Source organism: Hordeum vulgare, chromosome 3H (genome assembly GCF_904849725.1).
Source record: "Hordeum vulgare subsp. vulgare chromosome 3H, MorexV3_pseudomolecules_assembly, whole genome shotgun sequence".
Classification (NCBI taxonomy): Eukaryota; Viridiplantae; Streptophyta; class Magnoliopsida; order Poales; family Poaceae; genus Hordeum; species Hordeum vulgare.
Genome location: NC_058520.1, coordinates 579,803,075 through 579,823,456, shown reverse-complemented (window position 1 = coordinate 579,823,456; position 20,382 = coordinate 579,803,075). Strand labels below are relative to the sequence as shown.

Genomic DNA, 20,382 nt, shown 5'->3' with positions numbered 1-20,382 from the left:
AGCATTCCATCAGTATGGAGCTTTTTCATGCGCTTAACGCCGATATGACCAAGGCGGCAGTGCCACAAGTATGTGGGACTATCATTATCAACTTTGCATCTTTTGGTACTCACACTATGAATATGTGTAACATCACGATCGAGATTCATCAAGAATAAACCATTCACCAGCGGAGCATGACCGTAAAACATATCACTCATATAAATAGAACAACCATTATTCTCTGACTTAAATGAGTAGCCGTCTCGCATTAAGCAAGACCCTGATACAATGTTCATGCTTAAAGCTGGTACTAAATAACAATTATTAAGGTTTAAAACTAATCCCGACGGTAGATGTAGAGGTAGCGTGCCGACGGCGATCACATCGACCTTTGAACCATTCCCAACGCGCATCGTCACCTCGTCCTTGGCCAGTCTCCGCTTATTCCGTAGTTCCTGCTTTGAGTTGCAAATGTGAGCAACAGCACCGGTATCAAATACCCAGGAGCTACTACGAGCGCTGGTAAGGTACACATCAATAACATGTATATCACATCTACCTTTAACGTGTTGGAAATATGCCCTAGAGGCAATAATAAATTAGTTATTATTATATTTCTTAGTTCATGATAATCGTTTATTATCCATGCTATAATTGTATTGATTGGAAACACAATACTTGTGTGGATACATAGACAAAACACTGTCCCTAGTAAGCCTCTAGTTGACTAGCTCGTTGATCAAAGATGGTCAAGGTTTCCTGGCCATAGGCAAGTGTTGTCACTTGATAACGGGATCACATCATTAGGAGAATCATGTGATGGACTAGACCCAAACTAATAGACGTAGCATGTTGATCGTGTCATTTTGTTGCTACTGTTTTCTGCGTGTCAAGTATTTATTCCTATGACCATGAGATCATATAACTTACTAACACCGGAGGAATACTTTGTGTGTATCAAACGTCGCAACGTAACTGGGTGACTATAAAGATGCTCTACAGGTATCTCCGAAGGTGTTCGTTAAGTTAGTATGGATCGAGACTGGGATTTGTCACTCCGTGTGACGGAGAGGTATCTCGGGGCCCACTCGGTAATACAACATCACACACAAGCCTTGCAAGCAATGTAACTTAGTGTAAGTTGCGGGATCTTGTATTACGGAACGAGTAAAGAGACTTGCCGGTAAACGAGATTGAAATAGGTATGCGGATACTGACGATCGAATCTCGGGCAAGTAACATACCGAAGGACAAAGGGAATGACATACGGGATTATATGAATCCTTGGCACTGAGGTTCAAACGATAAGATCTTCGTAGAATATGTAGGATCCAATATGGGCATCCAGGTCCCGCTATTGGATATTGACTGAGGAGTCTCTCGGGTCATGTCTACATAGTTCTCGAACCCGCAGGGTCTGCACACTTAAGGTTCGACGTTGTTTTATGCGTATTTGAGTTATATGGTTGGTTACCGAATGTTGTTCGGAGTCCCGGATGAGATCCAGGACGTCACGAGGAGCTCCGGAATGGTCCGGAGGTAAAGATTGATATATAGGAAGTCCTGTTTTGGTCACCGAAAAAGTTTCGGGCTCATCGGTAGTGTACCGGGAGTGCCGGGAGGGGTGCCGGGGACCATCAGGAGGGGTGTCACGCCCCAAGGGGTCTCATGGGCTATGGGAAGAGATAAACCAGCCCCTAGTGGGCTGTAATAAGTTCCCACTAAGGCCCATAAGGTTTGAGAAGGAAAAAACACAAGGTGGAAAGAGTTTCCAAGTGGGAAGGTGGAATCCTACTCCAAGTAGGATTGGAGTAGGACTCCTCCACCTCCAATTTCGGCCAAACCTTTAGGTTTTGAGGCTGCCTCCTCCCCTCCCTCCCTCCTATATATAGTGGGGTTTTAGGGCTGATTTGAGACAACTTTTGCCACGGCAGCCCGACCACATACCTCCACGGTTTTTCCTCTAGATCGCGTTTCTGCAGAGCTCGGGCGGAGCCCTGCTGAGACAAGGTCATCACCAACCTCCGGAGCGCCGTCACGCTGCCGGAGAACTCTTCTACCTCTCCGTCTCTCTTGCTGGATCAAGAAGGCCGAGATCATCGTCGAGCTGTACGTGTGCTGAACGCGGAGGTGCCGTCCGTTCGGTACTAGATCGTGGGACTGATCGCGGGATTGTTCGCGGGGCGGATCGAGGGACGTGAGGACGTTCCACTACATCAACCGCGTTCTCTAACGCTTCTGCTGTACGGTCTACGAGGGTACGTAGATCACTCATCCCCTCTCGTAGATGGACATCACCATGATAGGTCTTCGTGCGCGTAGGAAATTTTTTGTTTCCCATGCGACGTTCCCCAACAGTGGCATCATGAGCTAGGTTCATGCATAGATGTCTTCTCGAGTAGAACACAAAAGTTTTTGTGGGCGGTGATGTGCGTTTTGCTGCCCTCCTTAGTCTTTTCTTGATTCCGCGGTATTGTTGGATCGAAGCGGCTCGGACCGACATTACTCGTACGCTTACGAGAGACTGGTTTCATCGCTACGAGTAACTCCGTTGCTCAAAGATGACTGGCGGGTGTCAGTTTCTCCAACTTTAGTTGAATCGGAATTGACCGAGGAGGTCCTTGGATGAGGTTAAATAGCAATTCATATATCTCCGTTGTGGTGTTTGCGTAAGTAAGATGCGATCCTACTAGATACCCATGGTCACCACGTAAAACATGCAACAACAAAATTAGAGGACGTCTAACTTGTTTTTGCAGGGTATGCTTGTGATGTGATATGGCCAACGATGTGATGTGATATATTGGATGTATGAGATGATCATGTTGTAATAGTTAATATCGACTTGCACGTCGATGGTACGGCAACCGGCAGGAGCCATAGGGTTGTCTTTATAACTAACGTTTGTGCTTGCAGATGCGTTTACTATTTTGCTAGGACGTAGCTTTAGTAGTAATAGCATGAGTAGCACGACAACCCCGATGGCGACACGTTGATGGAGATCATGATGATGGAGATCATGGTGTGACGCCGGTGACAAGAAGATCGTGCCGGTGCTTTGGTGATGGAGATCAAGAAGCACGTGATGATGGCCATATCATGTCACTTATGAATTGCATGTGATGTTAATACTTTTATGCACCTTATTTTGCTTAGAATGACGGTAGCATTATGAGGTGATCTCTCACTAAAATTTCAAGACGAAATTGTGTTCTCCCCGACTGTGCACCGTTGCTACAGTTCGTCGTTTCGAGACACCACGTGATGATCGGGTGTGATAGACTCAACGTTCACATACAACGGGTGCAAAACAGTTGCGCACGCGGAACACTCGGGTTAAGCTTGACGAGCCTAGCATGTGCAGACATGGCCTCGGAACACATGAGACCGAAAGGTCGAGCATGAATCGTATAGTTGATATGATTAGCATAGAGATGCTTACCACTGAAACTATTCTCGACTCACGTGATGATCGGACTTGAGATAGTGGATTTGGATCATGTACCACTCAAATGACTAGAGAGATGTACTTTTTGAGTGGGAGTTCTTAAGTAATATGATTAATTGAACTAATTGTCATGAACATAGTCTAATGGTCTTTGCGAATTACGATGTAGCTTGCGCTATAGCTCTACTGTTTTATATGTTCCTAGAGAAAATTTAGTTGAAAATTGATAGTAGCAAACTTTGCAGACTAAGTCTGTAAAACCGAGGATTGTCCTCGTTGCTGCGCAGAAGGCTTATGTCCTTAATGCACCACTCAGTGTGCTGCACCTCGAGCGTCGTCTGTGGATGCTATGAACATCCGACATACACGTTTCTGATGACTACACGATAGTTCAGTGCAAAATACTTAATGGCTTAGAAGCAAGGCGCCGAAAACGTTGTAAAACGTCAGGGAACATAAGTGATGTTCTAAAGAGATGAAATTGTGATTTCATACCTGTGCCCTTGTTAAGAGGTACGAGACCTCCAACAAGATTCTTTGTCCACAAAGTAAAGGATAAAAGCTCAATCGTTGAGCGTGTGCTCAGATTGTCTGAGTACGACAATCACTTGAATCAAGTGGGAGTTAATCTTCCAGATGAGATAGTGATGGTTCTCCAAAAGTCACTGCCACCAAGCTTTGAGAGCTTCGTGATGAACTATAACATATCAAGGATAGATACAATGATCCTTGAGCGATTCGCGATGTTTGACACTGCGAAAGTAGAAATCAAGAAGGAGCATCAATAGTTGATGGTTTGTAAAACCACTAAGTTTCAAGAAAGGCAAGGGCTAGAAGGGATACTTCGTGAAATGACAAAGCAGTTGCTGCACTAATGAAGAGACCCAAGATTAAACCCAAACCCGAGACTAAGTGCTTCTGTAATGAGGGGAACAGTCACTGAGGCGGAACAACTCTAGATACTTGGTAGATAAGAAGGCTGGCAAAAGTCGAAAGAAGTGTATTTGATATACATGGTGTTGGAAGTGTTTCCAAGGTTGATATGATCAAACGTCGCACGCTCCCTCTACCATCGGGATTGGTGTTAAACCTAAATAATTGTTATTTGGTGCTTGCGTTAAGCATGAACATGACTGGATCGTGTTTATTGCAATACGATTATTCATTTAAGGAGAATAATGGTTACTCTATTTTCTTGAATATTCACCTTCAATGGTTTATTGAATCTTGATCGTAGTGTCACACATGTTCATGATATTGGTGCCAAAAGATACGAGTTAATGATGATAGTACCACTTACTTGTGGCACTGCCGCTTGAGTCATGTTAGTATAAATTGCATGAAGAGGCTCTATGCTGATGGATCTTTGTACTCACCTGATTTCGAATCACTAGTGACATGCAAATCATACTACATGAGCAAGGCCTTGTTTTCATTGAGATGAAATAAGATAGTAACTTGTTGGAAGTAATACATTTTGATGTATGCAGTCCAATGGGTGCTGAGGCACGTAGTGGATATCATTATGTTCTTACTTCACTGACGATTTGAGTAGATACAGGAGTATTTACTTAATGAATCACAAGTCTGAAATGTTGAAAAGTTCAATTCCGTTTCAGAGTGAAGTTCGTCGTAACAAGAGGATAAACTGTCTACGATATGATCATGGAAATGAATATCTGAGTTACGAGTTTTGGTACGCAGTTAAGACAATGTGGAAATTGTTTCGCAGTTCATGCCACCTGGAACATCATAGTGTGATGATGTGTCTGAACGTCATAGCCACGCACTATTTGGTATGGTGCATACTATGATGTCTCTTATCGAATTACCACTATCGTTTATGGGTTATGCATTAGAGACAACCGCACTCACTTTAAATAGGGCACCGCGTATTTCCGTTGAGATGACACAGTATAGACTGAGGTTTAGAGAAATCTAAACTGTCGTTTCTTGAAAGTTTGGGGCTTCGACACTTATGTGAAAAAGTTTCAGTCTGATAAGCTCGAACCCAAAGCGGATAAATGCATCTTCATAGGATATCCAAAACAATTGGGTACATCTCCTATCTCAGATCCAAAAGCAAAGTGTTTGTTTCTATAAACGGATCCTTTCTCGAGGAAAGGTTTCTCTCGAAAGAATTGAGTGGGAGAGTGGTAGAACTTGATGAGGTTATTGAACCATCACTTCAACCAGTGTGTAGCAGGGCGCAGGAAGTTGTTCCTGTGGCGCCTACACCAATTGAAGTGGAAGCTGATGATGTTGATCATCGAGCATCAGATCAAGTTACTACAAGCCTCGTAGGTTGACAAGGTCGCGTACTACTACAGAGTGGTACGATAACCCTGTCTTGGAAGTCATGTTGTTGAGCAACAGTGAACCTACGAGTTATGGAGAAAGCGATGGTGGGCCCAGATTCCGACAAATGGCTGGAAGCCATGAAATCCGAGAGAGGATCCATGTATGAAAACAAAGTGTAGACTTTGGTAGAACTACTTGATGGTCATAGGACTATTGAAAAAAAATGGATCTTTAAAGGAAGACAGACGATGATGGTGATAAGTCACTATTAAGAAAAGCTCGACTTGTCGCAAAGATGTTTTCGACAAGATCAAACAAGTTGACTATGATGAGACTTTCTCACTCGTAGCGATGCTAAAGGTCTGTTAGAATTATGTTAGTTGTTGATGCATTATTTATGAAATATTGCATGTAGGATGACAAAACATTGTTTTCTCAACGGTTTCCTTGAGCAAACATTGTATGTGATACAACCAGAAGGTTTTGTCGATCCTAAAGATACTAGTAAGTATGCAAGCTCCAGTGATCCTTCAATGGACTGGTGCAAGCATCTCGGAGTTGGAATATACACTTTGATGAGATGATCAAAGATTTTGGGTTTGTACAAGGTTTATGAGAAACTTGTATTTCCAAAGAAGTGAGTGGGAGCACTGTAGAATTTCTGATAAGTGTATGTGGTAGACATATTGTTGATCAGAAGTAATGTAGAATTTCTGTAAAGCATATAAGGTTGTTTGAAAGGAGTTTTCAAAGCAATACCTGGATTGAGCTACTTGAACGTTGAGCATCAAAGATCTATGGAGATATATCGAAAGTGCTTAATGGAAGTTTCGACAAGATACATGCCTTGACAAGTTTTTGAAGGAGTTCAAAATAGATCAGCAAAGAAGGAGTTCTTGGTTGCGTTGTGAGGTGTGAATTTGAGTAAGACTCAAAACCCGACCCCGGCAGAATAAAGAGAATAGACGAAGGTCGTCTTCTATGCCTTAGCCGTAGAATCTAAAGTATGCCATGCTGTGTACCGCACCTGATGTGTGCCTTGACTCAAAGTATGTTGAGAGGTACAGAGAGTGATCCATGATTGAATCACTAGCAGCGGTCAAAATTTATCCTTAGTAACTAATGGACTAAGGAATTTTTCTCGATTATGGAGGTGGTTAAAGAGTTCGTCATAAAAGGTTACGTCGATGCAAGCTTTGACACTAATCCGATTAACTATGAGTAGTGAAACGGATTCATATAGTAGAGTAGATATTTGGAGCATTTCCGAATAGCACGTAGTAGCAGCATCTATAAGATGACATAAAGATTTGTAAAGAACGCACGGATCTGAAAGTTTCAGAACCGTTGACTAAAACCTCTCTCACGAGCAAGACGTGACCAGACTCCAGAACTATATGGGTGTTGGATTCGTTGGAATCACATGGTGATGTGAACTAGATTATTGACTCTAGTGCAAGTGGGAGACTGTTGGAAATATGCCCTAGAGGCAATAATAAATTAGTTATTATTATATTTCTTAGTTCATGATAATCGTTTATTATCCATGCTATAATTGTATTGATTGGAAACACAATACTTGTGTGGATACATAGACAAAACACTGTCCCTAGTAAGCCTCTAGTTGACTAGCTCGTTGATCAAAGATGGTCAAGATTTCCTGGCCATAGGCAAGTGTTGTCACTTGATAACGGGATCACATCATTAGGAGAATCATGTGATGGACTAGACCCAAACTAATAGACGTAGCATGTTGATCGTGTCATTTTGTTGCTACTGTTTTCTGCGTGTCAAGTATTTATTCCTATGACCATGAGATCATATAACTTACTAACACCGGAGGAATACTTTGTGTGTATCAAACGTCGCAATGTAACTGGGTGACTATAAAGATGCTCTACAGGTATCTCCGAAGGTGTTCGTTAAGTTAGTATGGATCGAGACTGGGATTTGTCACTCCGTGTGACGGAGAGGTATCTCGGGGCCCACTCGGTAATACAACATCACACACAAGCCTTGCAAGCAATGTAACTTAGTGTAAGTTGCGGGATCTTGTATTACGGAACGAGTAAAGAGACTTGCCGGTAAACGAGATTGAAATAGGTATGCGGATACTGACGATCGAATCTCGGGCAAGTAACATACCGAAGGACAAAGGGAATGACATACGGGATTATATGAATCCTTGGCACTGAGGTTCAAACGATAAGATCTTCGTAGAATATGTAGGATCCAATATGGGCATCCAGGTCCCGCTATTGGATATTGACTGAGGAGTCTCTCGGGTCATGTCTACATAGTTCTCGAACCCGCAGGGTCTGCACACTTAAGGTTCGACGTTGTTTTATGCGTATTTGAGTTATATGGTTGGTTACCGAATGTTGTTCGGAGTCCCGGATGAGATCCAGGACGTCACGAGGAGCTCCGGAATGGTCCGGAGGTAAAGATTGATATATAGGAAGTCCTGTTTTGGTCACCGAAAAAGTTTCGGGCTCATCGGTAGTGTACCGGGAGTGCCGGGAGGGGTGCCGGGGACCATCAGGAGGGGTGTCACGCCCCAAGGGGTCTCATGGGCTATGGGAAGAGATAAACCAGCCCCTAGTGGGCTGGAATAAGTTCCCACTAAGGCCCATAAGGTTTGAGAAGGAAAAAACACAAGGTGGAAAGAGTTTCCAAGTGGGAAGGTGGAATCCTACTCCAAGTAGGATTGGAGTAGGACTCCTCCACCTCCAATTTCGGCCAAACCTTTAGGTTTTGAGGCTGCCTCCTCCCCTCCCTCCCTCCTATATATAGTGGGGTTTTAGGGCTGATTTGAGACAACTTTTGCCACGGCAGCCCGACCACATACCTCCACGGTTTTTCCTCTAGATCGCGTTTCTGCAGAGCTCGGGCGGAGCCCTGCTGAGACAAGGTCATCACCAACCTCCGGAGCGCCGTCACGCTGCCGGAGAACTCTTCTACCTCTCCGTCTCTCTTGCTGGATCAAGAAGGCCGAGATCATCGTCGAGCTGTACGTGTGCTGAACGCGGAGGTGCCGTCCGTTCGGTACTAGATCGTGGGACTGATCGCGGGATTGTTCGCGGGGCGGATCGAGGGACGTGAGGACGTTCCACTACATCAACCGCGTTCTCTAACGCTTCTGCTGTACGGTCTACGAGGGTACGTAGATCACTCATCCCCTCTCGTAGATGGACATCACCATGATAGGTCTTCGTGCGCGTAGGAAAATTTTTGTTTCCCATGCGACGTTCCCCAACATAACGTTGCCGGCCTTCTTGTCCGCTAAGTATTTGGGGCAGTTCCGCTTCCAGTGACCTTTTCCCTTGCAGTAGAAGCACTCAGTCTCAGGCTTGGGTCCGTTCTTTTTCTTCTTCCCGGCATCTGGCTTACCGGGCGCGGCAACAGCTTTGCCTTCTTTCTTGAAGTTCTTCTTACCCTTGCCTTTCTTGAAACTAGTGGTCTTGTTGACCATCAACACTTGATGCTCCTTCTTGATTTCTACTTCTGCAGACTTGAGCATCGAGTACAACTCGGGAATGGTTTTCTCCATCCCTTGCATGTTGTAGTTAAGTACAAAGACTTTGTAGCTTGGTGGGAGAGACTGGAGGATTCTGTCAATGATAGCATCATCCGGAAGTTCGACTCCAAGTGAAGTCAGACGACCGTGTAACCCAGACATTTTGAGTATGTGCTCACTGACAGAACTGTTCTCCTCCATCTTACAGCTGAAGAACTTGTCGGAGACTTCATATCTCTCGACACGGGCATGAGCTTGAAATACTAGCTTCAGCTCTTGGAACATCTCATATGCCCCGTGTTGCTCAAAACGTCTTTGGAGCCCCGTTTCTAAACTGTATAACATGCCACACCTGACCAGAGAGTAGTCATCACTTCGCGCTTGCCAGACGTTTAGAACGTCCTGCGCTGCTGCGGGAGCGGGAGGGTCACCTAGCGGCGCATTAAGGACATAAGCCTTTTTAGCTGCTTCAAGGATGAGCTTCAGGTTGCGAACCCAGTCCGCATAGTTGCTACCATCATCTTTCAGCTTGTTTTTCTCTAGGAATGCGTTGAAGTTGAGGTTGACGTTGGACATCTACAATATTTATAAAGACAACTTTTAGACTAAGTTCATGACAATTAAGTTCATTTAATCAAATTAAGTATGAACTCCCACTTAAATCGACATCCCTCTAGTCATCTAAGTGATACATGATCCATGTTGACTAACCCGTGTCCGATCATCACGTGAGACGGACTAGTCACCATGGTGAGCAACTTCATGCTGATCGTATTCAACCATACGACTCATGTTTGACCTTTCGGTCTCTTGTATTCGAGGTCATGTCTGTACATGCTAAGCTCGTCGAGTCAACCTAAGTGTTTTGCGTGTGTAAATCTGGCTTACACCCGTTGTATGCGAACGTTAGAATCTATCACACCCGATCATCACGTGGTGCTTCGAGACAACGAACCTTCGCAACGGTGCACACTTAGGGGAATACGTTCTCGAAATTTTAGGAGGGATCATCTTATTATGCTACCGTCGTTTTAAGCAATAAGATGTAAAGCATGATAAACATCACAATGCAATCATATAGTGACATGATATGGCCATTATCATCTTTGCTCATTCGATCTCCATCTTCAGGCATCGCATGATCATCATCGTCACCGGTGTGACACCATGATCTCCATCATCATGATCTCCATCATCGTGTCTTCGTGAAGTCGTCACGCCAACTACTACTATCACTACTACTATGGCTAACCGTTAGCAATGAAGTAAAATAGCAAGCACATGGCGTTGCATCTCATACAATAAATTAAGACAACTCCTATGGCTCCTGCCGGTTGTCATACTCATCGACATGCAAGTCGTGAAACCTATTACAATAACATGATCATCTCATACATCATACATGCAACATCACAACTTTGGCCATATCACATCACATGTCAAACCCTGCAAAAACAAGCTAGACGTCCTCTAATTGTTGTTGCAAGTTTTACGTGGCTGATTTGGGTTTCTAGCAAGAACGCCTTCTTACCTACGTGACAGCCACAACGATGATATGCCAAAGCTATTTACCCTTCATAAGGACCCTTTTCATCAAATCCAATCCGACTAGAGTAGGAGAGACAGACACCCGCTAGCCACCTTTATGCACGATGTGCATGTCTGTCGGTGGAACCAGTCTCACGTAAGCGTACGTGTAAGGTCGGTCCGGGCCGGTTCATCCCACAATACCGCCGGAAAAGAATAAGACTAGTAACGGCAAGCAAATTGACAAACCATCGCCCACAACTTTTGTGTTCTACTCGTGCATAGAATCTACGCATAGAAAACCTGGCTCGGATGCCACTGTTGGGTTACGTAGCATAAATTCAAAAATTTCCTACGCATGTTCAGATCTTCCTATGGAGAGACCAGCAACGAGAGAGGGGTAAGAGCATCTTCATACCTTTGAAGATCGCTAAGCGGAAGCGTTTGCTAGAACGCGGTTGATGGAGTCGTACTCGCGGCGATTCCGATCTAGTGCCGAACAACGGCACCTCCGCGTTCAACACACGTGCAGCCCGGTGACGTCTCCCGCACCTTGATCCAGCAAGGAGGAGGGAGAGGTTGGGGAAGAAGACCAGCAACACGACGGCGTGGTGTTGGTGGAGAGACGAGGTCTCCCGGCAGGGCTTCGCCAAGCGTCGGCAGAGAGGTGGAGGGAGAAGTGCGGGGCTGCGCCGAGGGAGAGGGAAAATTGTGTCCTCCAAAGGCCAAAAGTGCCCACTATATATAGGGGAAGGGGAGAGGGGGTGCCACCCCTAGGGTTCCCACCCTAGGGGGTGCGGCAGCCCTCCCAGATGGGGTTTGTGGCGGCCAGATGAGGGAGGAGGGGTGGCGCACACCTCTGGTGGGCCTAAGGCCCACCTGAGTTAGGGTTCCCCCCCCTTTTCCTTTCCCCTGCGCCATGGGCTGAGTGGGGAGGCGCACCAGCCCAACTAGGGGCTGGTTCCCACCCCCACTTAGCCCATCTTACCTCTTGGGGTCGCAGCCCCCCTTCGGTGGTCCCCCGGGACCACCTCCGGTGGTCCCGGTGGTCCCGGTACGTTACCGGTGATGCCCGAAACACTTCCGGTCTCCGAAACCATCCGTCCTATATATCAATCTTTACCTCCGGACCATTACGGAGCTCCTCGTGACGTCCTGGATCTCATCCGGGACTCCGAACAACTTTCGGTAATCTCGTATAACAATTTCCTATAACCCTAGCGTCATCGAACCTTAAGTGTGTAGACCCTACGGGTTCGGGAGACAGGCAGACATGACCGAGACACCTCTCTGGCCAATAACCATCAGCGGGGTCTGGATACCCATGGTGGCTCCCACTAGCTCCACGATGATCTCATCGGATGAACCACGATGTCAAGGATTCAATCAATCCCGTATACGATTCCCTTTGTCTGTCGGTATAGAACTTGCCCGAGATTCGATCGTCGGTATACCTATACCTTGTTCAATCTCGTTACTGGTAAGCCTCTTTACTCGTTCCGTAGCACATCATCGTGTGACTAACTCCTTAGACAAATCCCGATCTCGATTCGTGCCAACCCAACAGACACTTTCGGAGGTACCCGTAGTGCACCTTTATAGTCACCCAGTTACGTTGTGACGTTTGATACACCCAAAGCACTCCTACGGTATCCGGGAGTTGCACAATCTCACGGTCGAAGGAAAAGATACTTGACATTAGAAAAGCATTAGCATACGAACAATACGATCTAGTGCTAGGCTTAGGATTGGGTCTTGTCCACCACATCATTCTCCCAATGATGTGATCCCGTTATCAATGACATCCAATGTCCATGATCAGGAAATCATGATCATCTATTGACTAACGAGCTAGCTAACTAGAGGCTTGCTAGGGACACATTGTGATCTATTCATTCACACATGTATTACTGTTTCCTGTTAATACAATTATAGCATGAACGATAGACGATTATCATGAACAAGGAAATATGATAATAACCATTTTATTATTGCCTCTAGGGCATATTTCCAACACCGTCCGTTCGGCACTAGATCGTGGGACGGATCGCAGGACGGTTCTTGGGACGGTTCGTGGGGCGGATCGAGGGACGTGAGGACGTTCCACCACATCATCCGCGTTCACTAACGCTTCTGCTGTGCGATCTACAAGGGTACGTAGATCGGAAATCCCCTCTCGTAGATGGACATCACCATGATAGGTCTTCGTGCGCGTAGGAAATTTTTTGTTTCCCATGCGACGTTCCCGAACATAAGGGAGGCTATCAATCCAAGCCACAAGTTTATGCCTTATAGAAGCTTTAACTCTATGTGCAAGAAGAGAGATGTCATGTATAAACATACATCTCCAAGAACTAAAGGGTGGTCGAATATCTGTGAAAGTCTTGCCATTTCTGACCGCACAAAACAAAACATCAAAGAAGAAGGGGTGCCCAAAACTCTGTTTGGTAAGTAGGATGCAATCAGCAATATCACCTTGGTGTGACCAGTCCATCTGTAAATGATTCCAAGCCCTAATGCTGAAATTACAGGAGAGGAATAAATGCAACATGTCCTCATAGCTCATAGCAAGACATATGAAACATAAATTATCCTCAGTGGTTTTCCTTCATTTCCTTCTCACCAAAAGATCTTTGGTACTCAACCTATAAAAATATAGTAGCCAAGCAAAGACTTTATTTTCATTGTGCATTTGCTTTTCCAAAGCCATTTGCATGGCCTGATAACAGGAACATGGGGATGCATTAAACTGTAATAGCTTTTGGCAGAGTAAACATCATGATCCAGCCAACACGAGACATCATTAACATTGACATCTCTGTGTTGATTAACCACCCAACCATGTAGGCAGTGCAATTCAAAAGCAGATACTTGAGATATTGGAAAATAGAACAATGAAGAAAGTCCAATAGAGTCTAGAAAATCAGCGACCAATATCTTGTCATTTATGGCACAAGAGAATAGATGTGGTTGTCTATTTCTCAACACGTGGTTGATCCATCAGACCATCAATATGCTAGCCATTAGACAAAACAACATAGAGTCCCCAACATTTACCTTGACAATAGCCACAACTCTATAATTATCAGCTGGCTTTAAAACATCCTTCCACCAAAATGATCCACACAGAACAGTAGCTTGGGATACAATTCCATCGTAATAAGAATCCCAGATGCGAGACACCGAACGTATATCTACCTTATTGTAAGTTTGTGCAAGTTTTACTTGTTAACATGGTCGCATGCCTTTGAAATACGTAGAGATTCAGAAACGAACACTCAACGTGTGTCGAGAAAAGATATGGAGATTAATTATTCATGTTCGTAAAGCAAGTTATCAAACAGTGTTGATAGGTTAACCCTTTTTCAGGCTTGTATAAGTAATATTCACCTCTACATGATGCCTTTTTTATACTATTAATATTAGAGTTAGGAAATGGAGTGGCATTTTTAGGGCTAGATCTCTCTCGCAAAGGGATGGGGACAAGAAGAAATACCACATGGTTAACTAAACAACAATTTGTCTACCAAAATACCAAGTGATGAGGACATGGCTTCCTTGCATATTTGTGAGGTGATTTATTATAATAATTATGTAATAATTTATTTATGTTAAATACTTCACATATTTTACTTCATACCTAAATGCAGAATTGTAGAACGCTTGCATGAACCACGTGTGAAGATAAAGGAAGAGAAAATGATTAGGTGTTGTTCAAGAAGTCCTCTCACATCAAAGGAAATGATTATGTGTTGTTTAAGAAGTTCTCACATCACTTTTAGCCCAAGAAAAGATAAATTCTAAGTTCCTCACGTTCTGGACTCAGATTCGAACTGCACAGACATACCTGTCTCAAAATGTCAACAACTTTTTCATACGGACTCCGAACTGGGTGATCCTTTTTTTTAAAGTAGATTTTAAGTGCGTTCCAGCCCTTAGAGAAAAATGGAACTTCGTAAAACATGTGAAAATAATAATATTACAGTTATCAACTTTTAAAATTCGAAAGTTGGTAAAATGCTAAAATTTGTCAAAACTGTATTTAAGAGTGGTCTTGTTTCAAGCCCTCGTTGCAAGGATTACAAATATGCTAGCGATACATAAATTAGTATTTTTGTTCAAAATATGGAGTAGATTCACATCTAGAAGTAAAAAAGCATGATAGGCGGGATGAGTGGAGCATGCAATCTTTGCCCAAGCATGCTTGCATGAGGGCCCCTAAAGTAAACAAGAGCTAAGCACATATAGGAGACCAACCACTAGATGAATTGTGAGGCACATGTATGGCTGGACAAGTGCATGCACCCTTTGGTTTTCTCGGCTAACCAAGGTAATGGGCACTTCCTACATTTCTTTAGATTACATAAAGCCTGCTCGAGCATATATATAGATTTACATCTCATACATTTCGGATCGACGCTATACATAGAGACATTTACATCTGCATACACTTTTTTATCGAGGCTAAAGTTGTTGGTTGAATGCTTGCAGTACTCTCTACTTACAAAAATAGTTGGTGACATGACCTGGATATCAGAATGTTCCAAAAGATTCGTTCGTTGTTTGCCCCATTGAAACATGTTATTACACATACCATGCAATTTCTTTGGTCCTCTTCTGGTTTTCATTGCGTCTTGACATTAAAATTGATTTCTTGTTCCTCTTGATGATTCAAGTGGTATGGTTGCAAAAAGGAGCTTGAAATCATGACGAGATCACAGATTGCCGACAGGCGTAAAGGTGAAAGGCAATAGAGAGGCAAGACAGAGCGGGCATGATGAAGGTGTGGTCCCTTCAGGTAGTGGCGGAGGCAGCGCCCAATTACCTGGGTACTTGCCTGGGATCGCTGGCTCTACAACAACATGGACAACCATATCACAATGTGCTAAACCTGCTTTGTATTGTGCTTTACCCGAGCAAAATTGTGATGTGTCTCCTTCAACAGTCACATGCTCATAGGCGAACCCAATGAACTCACGGCCAAAGCAACTTCTATACATGAGACGAACTATGATCGGCCAATCGATGTCGTCCTCGTCTTTTTGTTTCTCAAAGATGTGCGGCGCAAGGAGTTACGAGCAATTGCGGGCGGGGTGGTGAACCCAAGTACTAGGTGACTCAAGTTGGTGGTTGGCCTGGCCACGAGGCAATGACTTGCATCCTCGACCAACATGCAAGTTTACTTGTCCCCTCCTCCCCTCCTTCTTGACTATGTAAGATTGCTAACTGTTTAGGGCTTAAGTTTTGAGGTCATGGGGAATTGTCTGGTAAGGGGACAAACGGTTTAGTTTTTTTTTCCTTGATAGTCAACACCCAAAATTTGAATCATAAAATTTCAGGGTAGGAGCTAGCTCGTCACCACCTTTTCAATTTGTTCTAGATATTTACTTACTTCCATTATAATTGTGAATTTTATGGTTTGAAAGTTTGGTGTTATATTATATGTTGTGTATCCAAACAACCATTTTTATTTTATTTTTAGATTAAACGCTCGGACTATGTCCAACACCGAACGCTTGGGGAGGCGTCATGATGGTTTTCCCGGTAGATCCTAGCGTGGGATGCGGCATCGGTGCAAAGGCATGCATCGGTCGCTTGGTCCTTTTCCGCTCGCAAAAGGCTCTTGTGCTTTTTAATCAGCATATGGCGTTGAAAGGTAGAGCGCTTATATGTTTTCATATTTATAGTATCCATATTTTCCTCTATAAATGTCTAGTCAAGTAAACAACGTATGGTGTTGTAGATGACCTTAGGCTTGAATTGCTCACACTTTACGAAAGTTCTCACTCCATCGGTACCTTTGAGGCCAGCCCAAGGAACTTGACTTGCATGCGCTGTTCATGCCGAGTTTTGCGCCGAAGTTGATGTTTTCTTGCTTTTGGCCTTTGTGGATGATCAAGTGATCATGTGTATATAAGTTGTGAAGTTTTTCCTGTGTGATATTTTTGTGAGGATTTTTATTTTTTGAAACGGGAGATTTCTTTGAGAGGGTTCAACAGCCAAAACCATCATGTTTGTGAGGATTGAGCAGCCAAAACCACGGCTCCATGAAGATACATGATGCTTATACAAAATTTGTGGTTCAGTAAAATGTTCTGGGCCAAAAAATAGAAAGCGCCAAAAATTTATGGTTTAGTAAAATGTTGTGGGTCAAAAATAGAAAGTGCCCAAAATTTTGTGGTTCAGTAAAATGTTTGCGGGCCAAAAAACTTTTATATCGCCGTCCGTGGGGATCGAACCCACGGCCACGTGGTTAAAAGCCACGCGCTCTACCACTGAGCTAGGACGGCTATCGTGACTTAATTTATTTTACTTCCTTTATATGGATAATACTTTCTCACCACAACTATACGAGAGAAACAGAGACCCACAGATATGTGATACAACAAAAGCTGATATGTTCACGTAAGAGACATACTCCGATACACCTACCACTAAGTACCCTAGAGTCCTTCCGTATTACTGATCCATCGACGTTAGCACCGGCTGGGCTGGCCACACGTACGAAGCAGTCACAACTCACAACGCTGCAAGAGAGTGAGAGCAAGCTGCGCTCGTCTCACTCCCCTGGTTACATTACATGGACATCGCGTGGAGTAGAGCCATCCCCTGGTTACATCCACATGGCACGTGGTTAATTTGTTTCAGGTACATCGATTCCTCTTCCGTGCTCCTCCTCACTCGATCTACTCGAGGGGAACAATGGCCAACTTCCCGCCGTACATCTCCGGGAGCTGGCCGTCGTCCATCTCCCGCCGCAGCGTCTCCTCCAAGCTCTTGTCGTCCACAAACACGAACTGCACCGGTCAATCGAGACGATGCAATTAGCTAGGATTTTACTTCTCAATAAACCATACGTTTATCAGCCATCTCCAAAACACAAGAGAGGCAAAAAAAAGAAAAGAAAAAAAAGACACGAGAAGCATGAAGCCATGAACTATTATTACGTTCTTGCTGTCGAGGTCGCGAACATATATATATGTACCTTGTCCTTGGTGTTGGCGTCGATGAAGGGCTGCACCATCTTCCACGCCTTCATGAACAGGTAAGGCACGTGGATCATGAGCGCCTTGCCCAGCCGCTCCGGGTAGTAGCTCTGCATGATCTCGATGGCCGCGATGTAGGCGCGCACGTCGCAGTTGGCGTACCCCCACCCCTTGAGGTCCACGATGCACAGAAACTTCTCCTGCCGGCCTCTGGGGATCCTGCAGCATCGGATTTCAGTGCCACGCTAAACCCTGCCACAAATTGTGCTCATCTGTTTCTTGATAGGAAAAAAGTGCGTACTTGGCGCAGATGCTGTCGAGCAAGTAGACAATATAACCTGCAGAAAGAAGAAGAAAATGACATCAATTGCCGGCTGGCCGCTACAAATGTTTTGTACTACTATACATCACCAAGAAAAACATCTTCAAGTTCCATTACATTTAGTTAACTACCAAGAGATCATGAGAGTGAAAGGCGAGACGTGAACGTACGTTTGAAGCCGGCCATGTCCCGGTTGGCGGAGAAGTGCTTGGCCGGGAAGGCGAGCAGGACGGGGCGGCCGGAGCGGTCGACGCCGCCCAGGGAGGCCATCTCGCGCGACAGCTCCGTCCGCACAAGCTCCGGCGGCATGACGCCGCCCGGCACGGCCTCCCGCCTCCACGCCATGAACTTGAGGAGCATCGCCGAGGCCTTGCCGACGACATGGCCGCGAGCCCGCAGGAACCTCCGGAGCGTCAGGTTGTCCACCTCCTACGCGCATCGGCATATTCGATCACTTAAAAATACTGACGTCGTGTTTGGATTCTCGTTTTTGTTCTAAGTTCACTTGTAAAATATATACAGGTCTTCGGTGGTTGTTTTGATTTCCGGTTGTAAATAGCTCTTGGTCTGTAAATTACATCCGAAAGTTAAATACACTTGTATTAAATTACAACTATACCAAGCGCCGCCTGAATGTAACTAACTAAATTAATACTGAATGGGACGCCATGTATGTTGGTGACTCGGGCATATACGATCCGCAGGATGCTTGCTTCAAAAGTAGGCGCCCATGCTTCACGTGGCCACGACTTTGTTAGCTAGCTAGAGTTGAAATGGCAGTACACCTGTTCCCATGACTTGATTATTGAGTCCGATCAACTTGTTAAGACGAGTCCCCATCAGCTAGCTTATATAATCAATAGATTTGTCCATACAACCAACTGCTAACAAGATGTTTACCAGCGAGGAGTGACCAAGACATGATGCATTACCGGCAAATTAAAAGGGACAGGTCACCGGCCGGCCACGTAACGACCGTATATAGTAAATACAATCTGTTGTTTGCGTTCTGATCCCAAAGCTCAGGAGCAGACGATCGAAGACCGGCTAGGAAACGGAAGCACACATGCTGATGGCCATGAAGAACAGATCGGGTCGACCAGGCAAATTAAAGGAAAAAAGCAAGAACACGGGGAATTTTGGTTGCTTGCTCATCGATCGATCACCGTGTGACTGAGATAGCAGAAATCCGTCGAGCATATAAATGCATCGACAGACCACCATCCCACAAAAGGAAGACGACGACAGCGACCAAGACGAACGAACGAACGAACGAACGTACCTTGACATGCGGGTCCTGAGCTTCCGCCATGGCCCTCAGCTCGGTGACCTTGAGCCACTCCCCTTCCCCGGCATCTCCCCCCACGCTGCTCGCCATGGATCTCCTCTCCTCCCCGGCCGCTCCTCTCCTTCTTACTGGTACGGTGAGCACTTGTGGAGCGCGGAGGAGTCCCTGCCTGGCTGCGGAGACAAGAGCTAGCTGTGGACGAGGGGGAGGAGGAATGCAGGATAGTACTAGTACGGGAGTAGCAAGCTACGGCACGTACGACTGGTATGCAACACGTGCTTGACTTTGTTAGGCCACGCTGCGAGACCGGTGGAATATGAGCGGGAGGAGAGCGCGCAGTGATTCTCCGTTCCCCTGCTCGTCGTCGGTCGCGTGGGTTGCATTTGTTTTGTCGCGTTCCGTTATCGGATGCAAGCTTGACTTTCGTAAGCCGGCTGCTATTATTGGGCTCGTCTCCAGAGAACATTCATCTCTCTCCAACATAGTCAACATCAATGGCGATTTTCAATTTTTCAAACAATATATTTATCTAACATAACTTAGTGACGGAGCTGGCACTTTGTCAAAGCCCGGACACGTCGCATACTTCATTTCATTACCTCACGTCATGTACTTGGAAGTTTTTTTTTTTTGACAACTATGTACTTAGAAGTTAGAACAGCAAGTATCCGATATTTCGCTACACAACGTGTAAATATCTTATGTTTACAAGGTTTTTTTCCTCGTCAAAATAAACGTGTAAATATAAGCACAACAGATTAGTGGCGCACCGGCAAACCAATCCGAGGTTGTATGGTTAGGAGGACTGTGGTATCCTCTGTCCATCAGAGTTCAAGTCTCAGACTTGACGTTGATGCTTGCACCTTAGGAGTTGTTCAATGATCCTCTGCTCCGTGAAATTTGAGGATCTATGAAGCATCCTTTTTCCCGCTTCATATTTTTTAACTGCTGCTCCATCAACTCCTGGAGTGGGGTTGCAAAGCGGAGGCCCTCCGAACAAGCCCTTAGTAG

At 44.9% G+C, this 20,382-nt stretch overlaps 1 protein-coding gene and 1 non-coding gene across 4 annotated transcripts; both read right to left on the bottom strand.

Annotated features, from left to right (window-relative positions):
* Positions 1–16,993: 16,993 nt before the first annotated feature.
* Positions 16,994–17,065, bottom strand: TRNAK-UUU. The gene has a single exon. It is a non-coding gene; the product is annotated as a tRNA-Lys (tRNA).
* Positions 17,066–17,070: 5 nt separating this feature from the next.
* Positions 17,071–19,760, bottom strand: LOC123440735 (phosphatidylinositol transfer protein 3-like). 3 transcript variants are annotated; one of them, XM_045117283.1, is made up of 6 exons: positions 19,631–19,749; positions 19,366–19,544; positions 18,254–18,512; positions 18,063–18,099; positions 17,761–17,980; positions 17,071–17,572 (listed from the first exon to the last, which is right to left on the bottom strand). In XM_045117283.1, the coding sequence occupies exons 2-6, from the start codon at positions 19,459–19,461 to the stop codon at positions 17,462–17,464; spliced, it is 723 nt and encodes a 240-aa protein (XP_044973218.1). In that variant the 5' UTR covers positions 19,462–19,544; positions 19,631–19,749; the 3' UTR covers positions 17,071–17,461. The 3 variants fall into 3 exon arrangements, with proteins under 3 accessions (XP_044973218.1, XP_044973219.1, XP_044973220.1); XM_045117284.1 differs by having other exon boundaries at positions 19,366–19,749; XM_045117285.1 differs by lacking the exons at positions 17,071–17,572; positions 17,761–17,980 and having other exon boundaries at positions 17,996–18,099; positions 19,631–19,760.
* Positions 19,761–20,382: the final 622 nt, after the last annotated feature.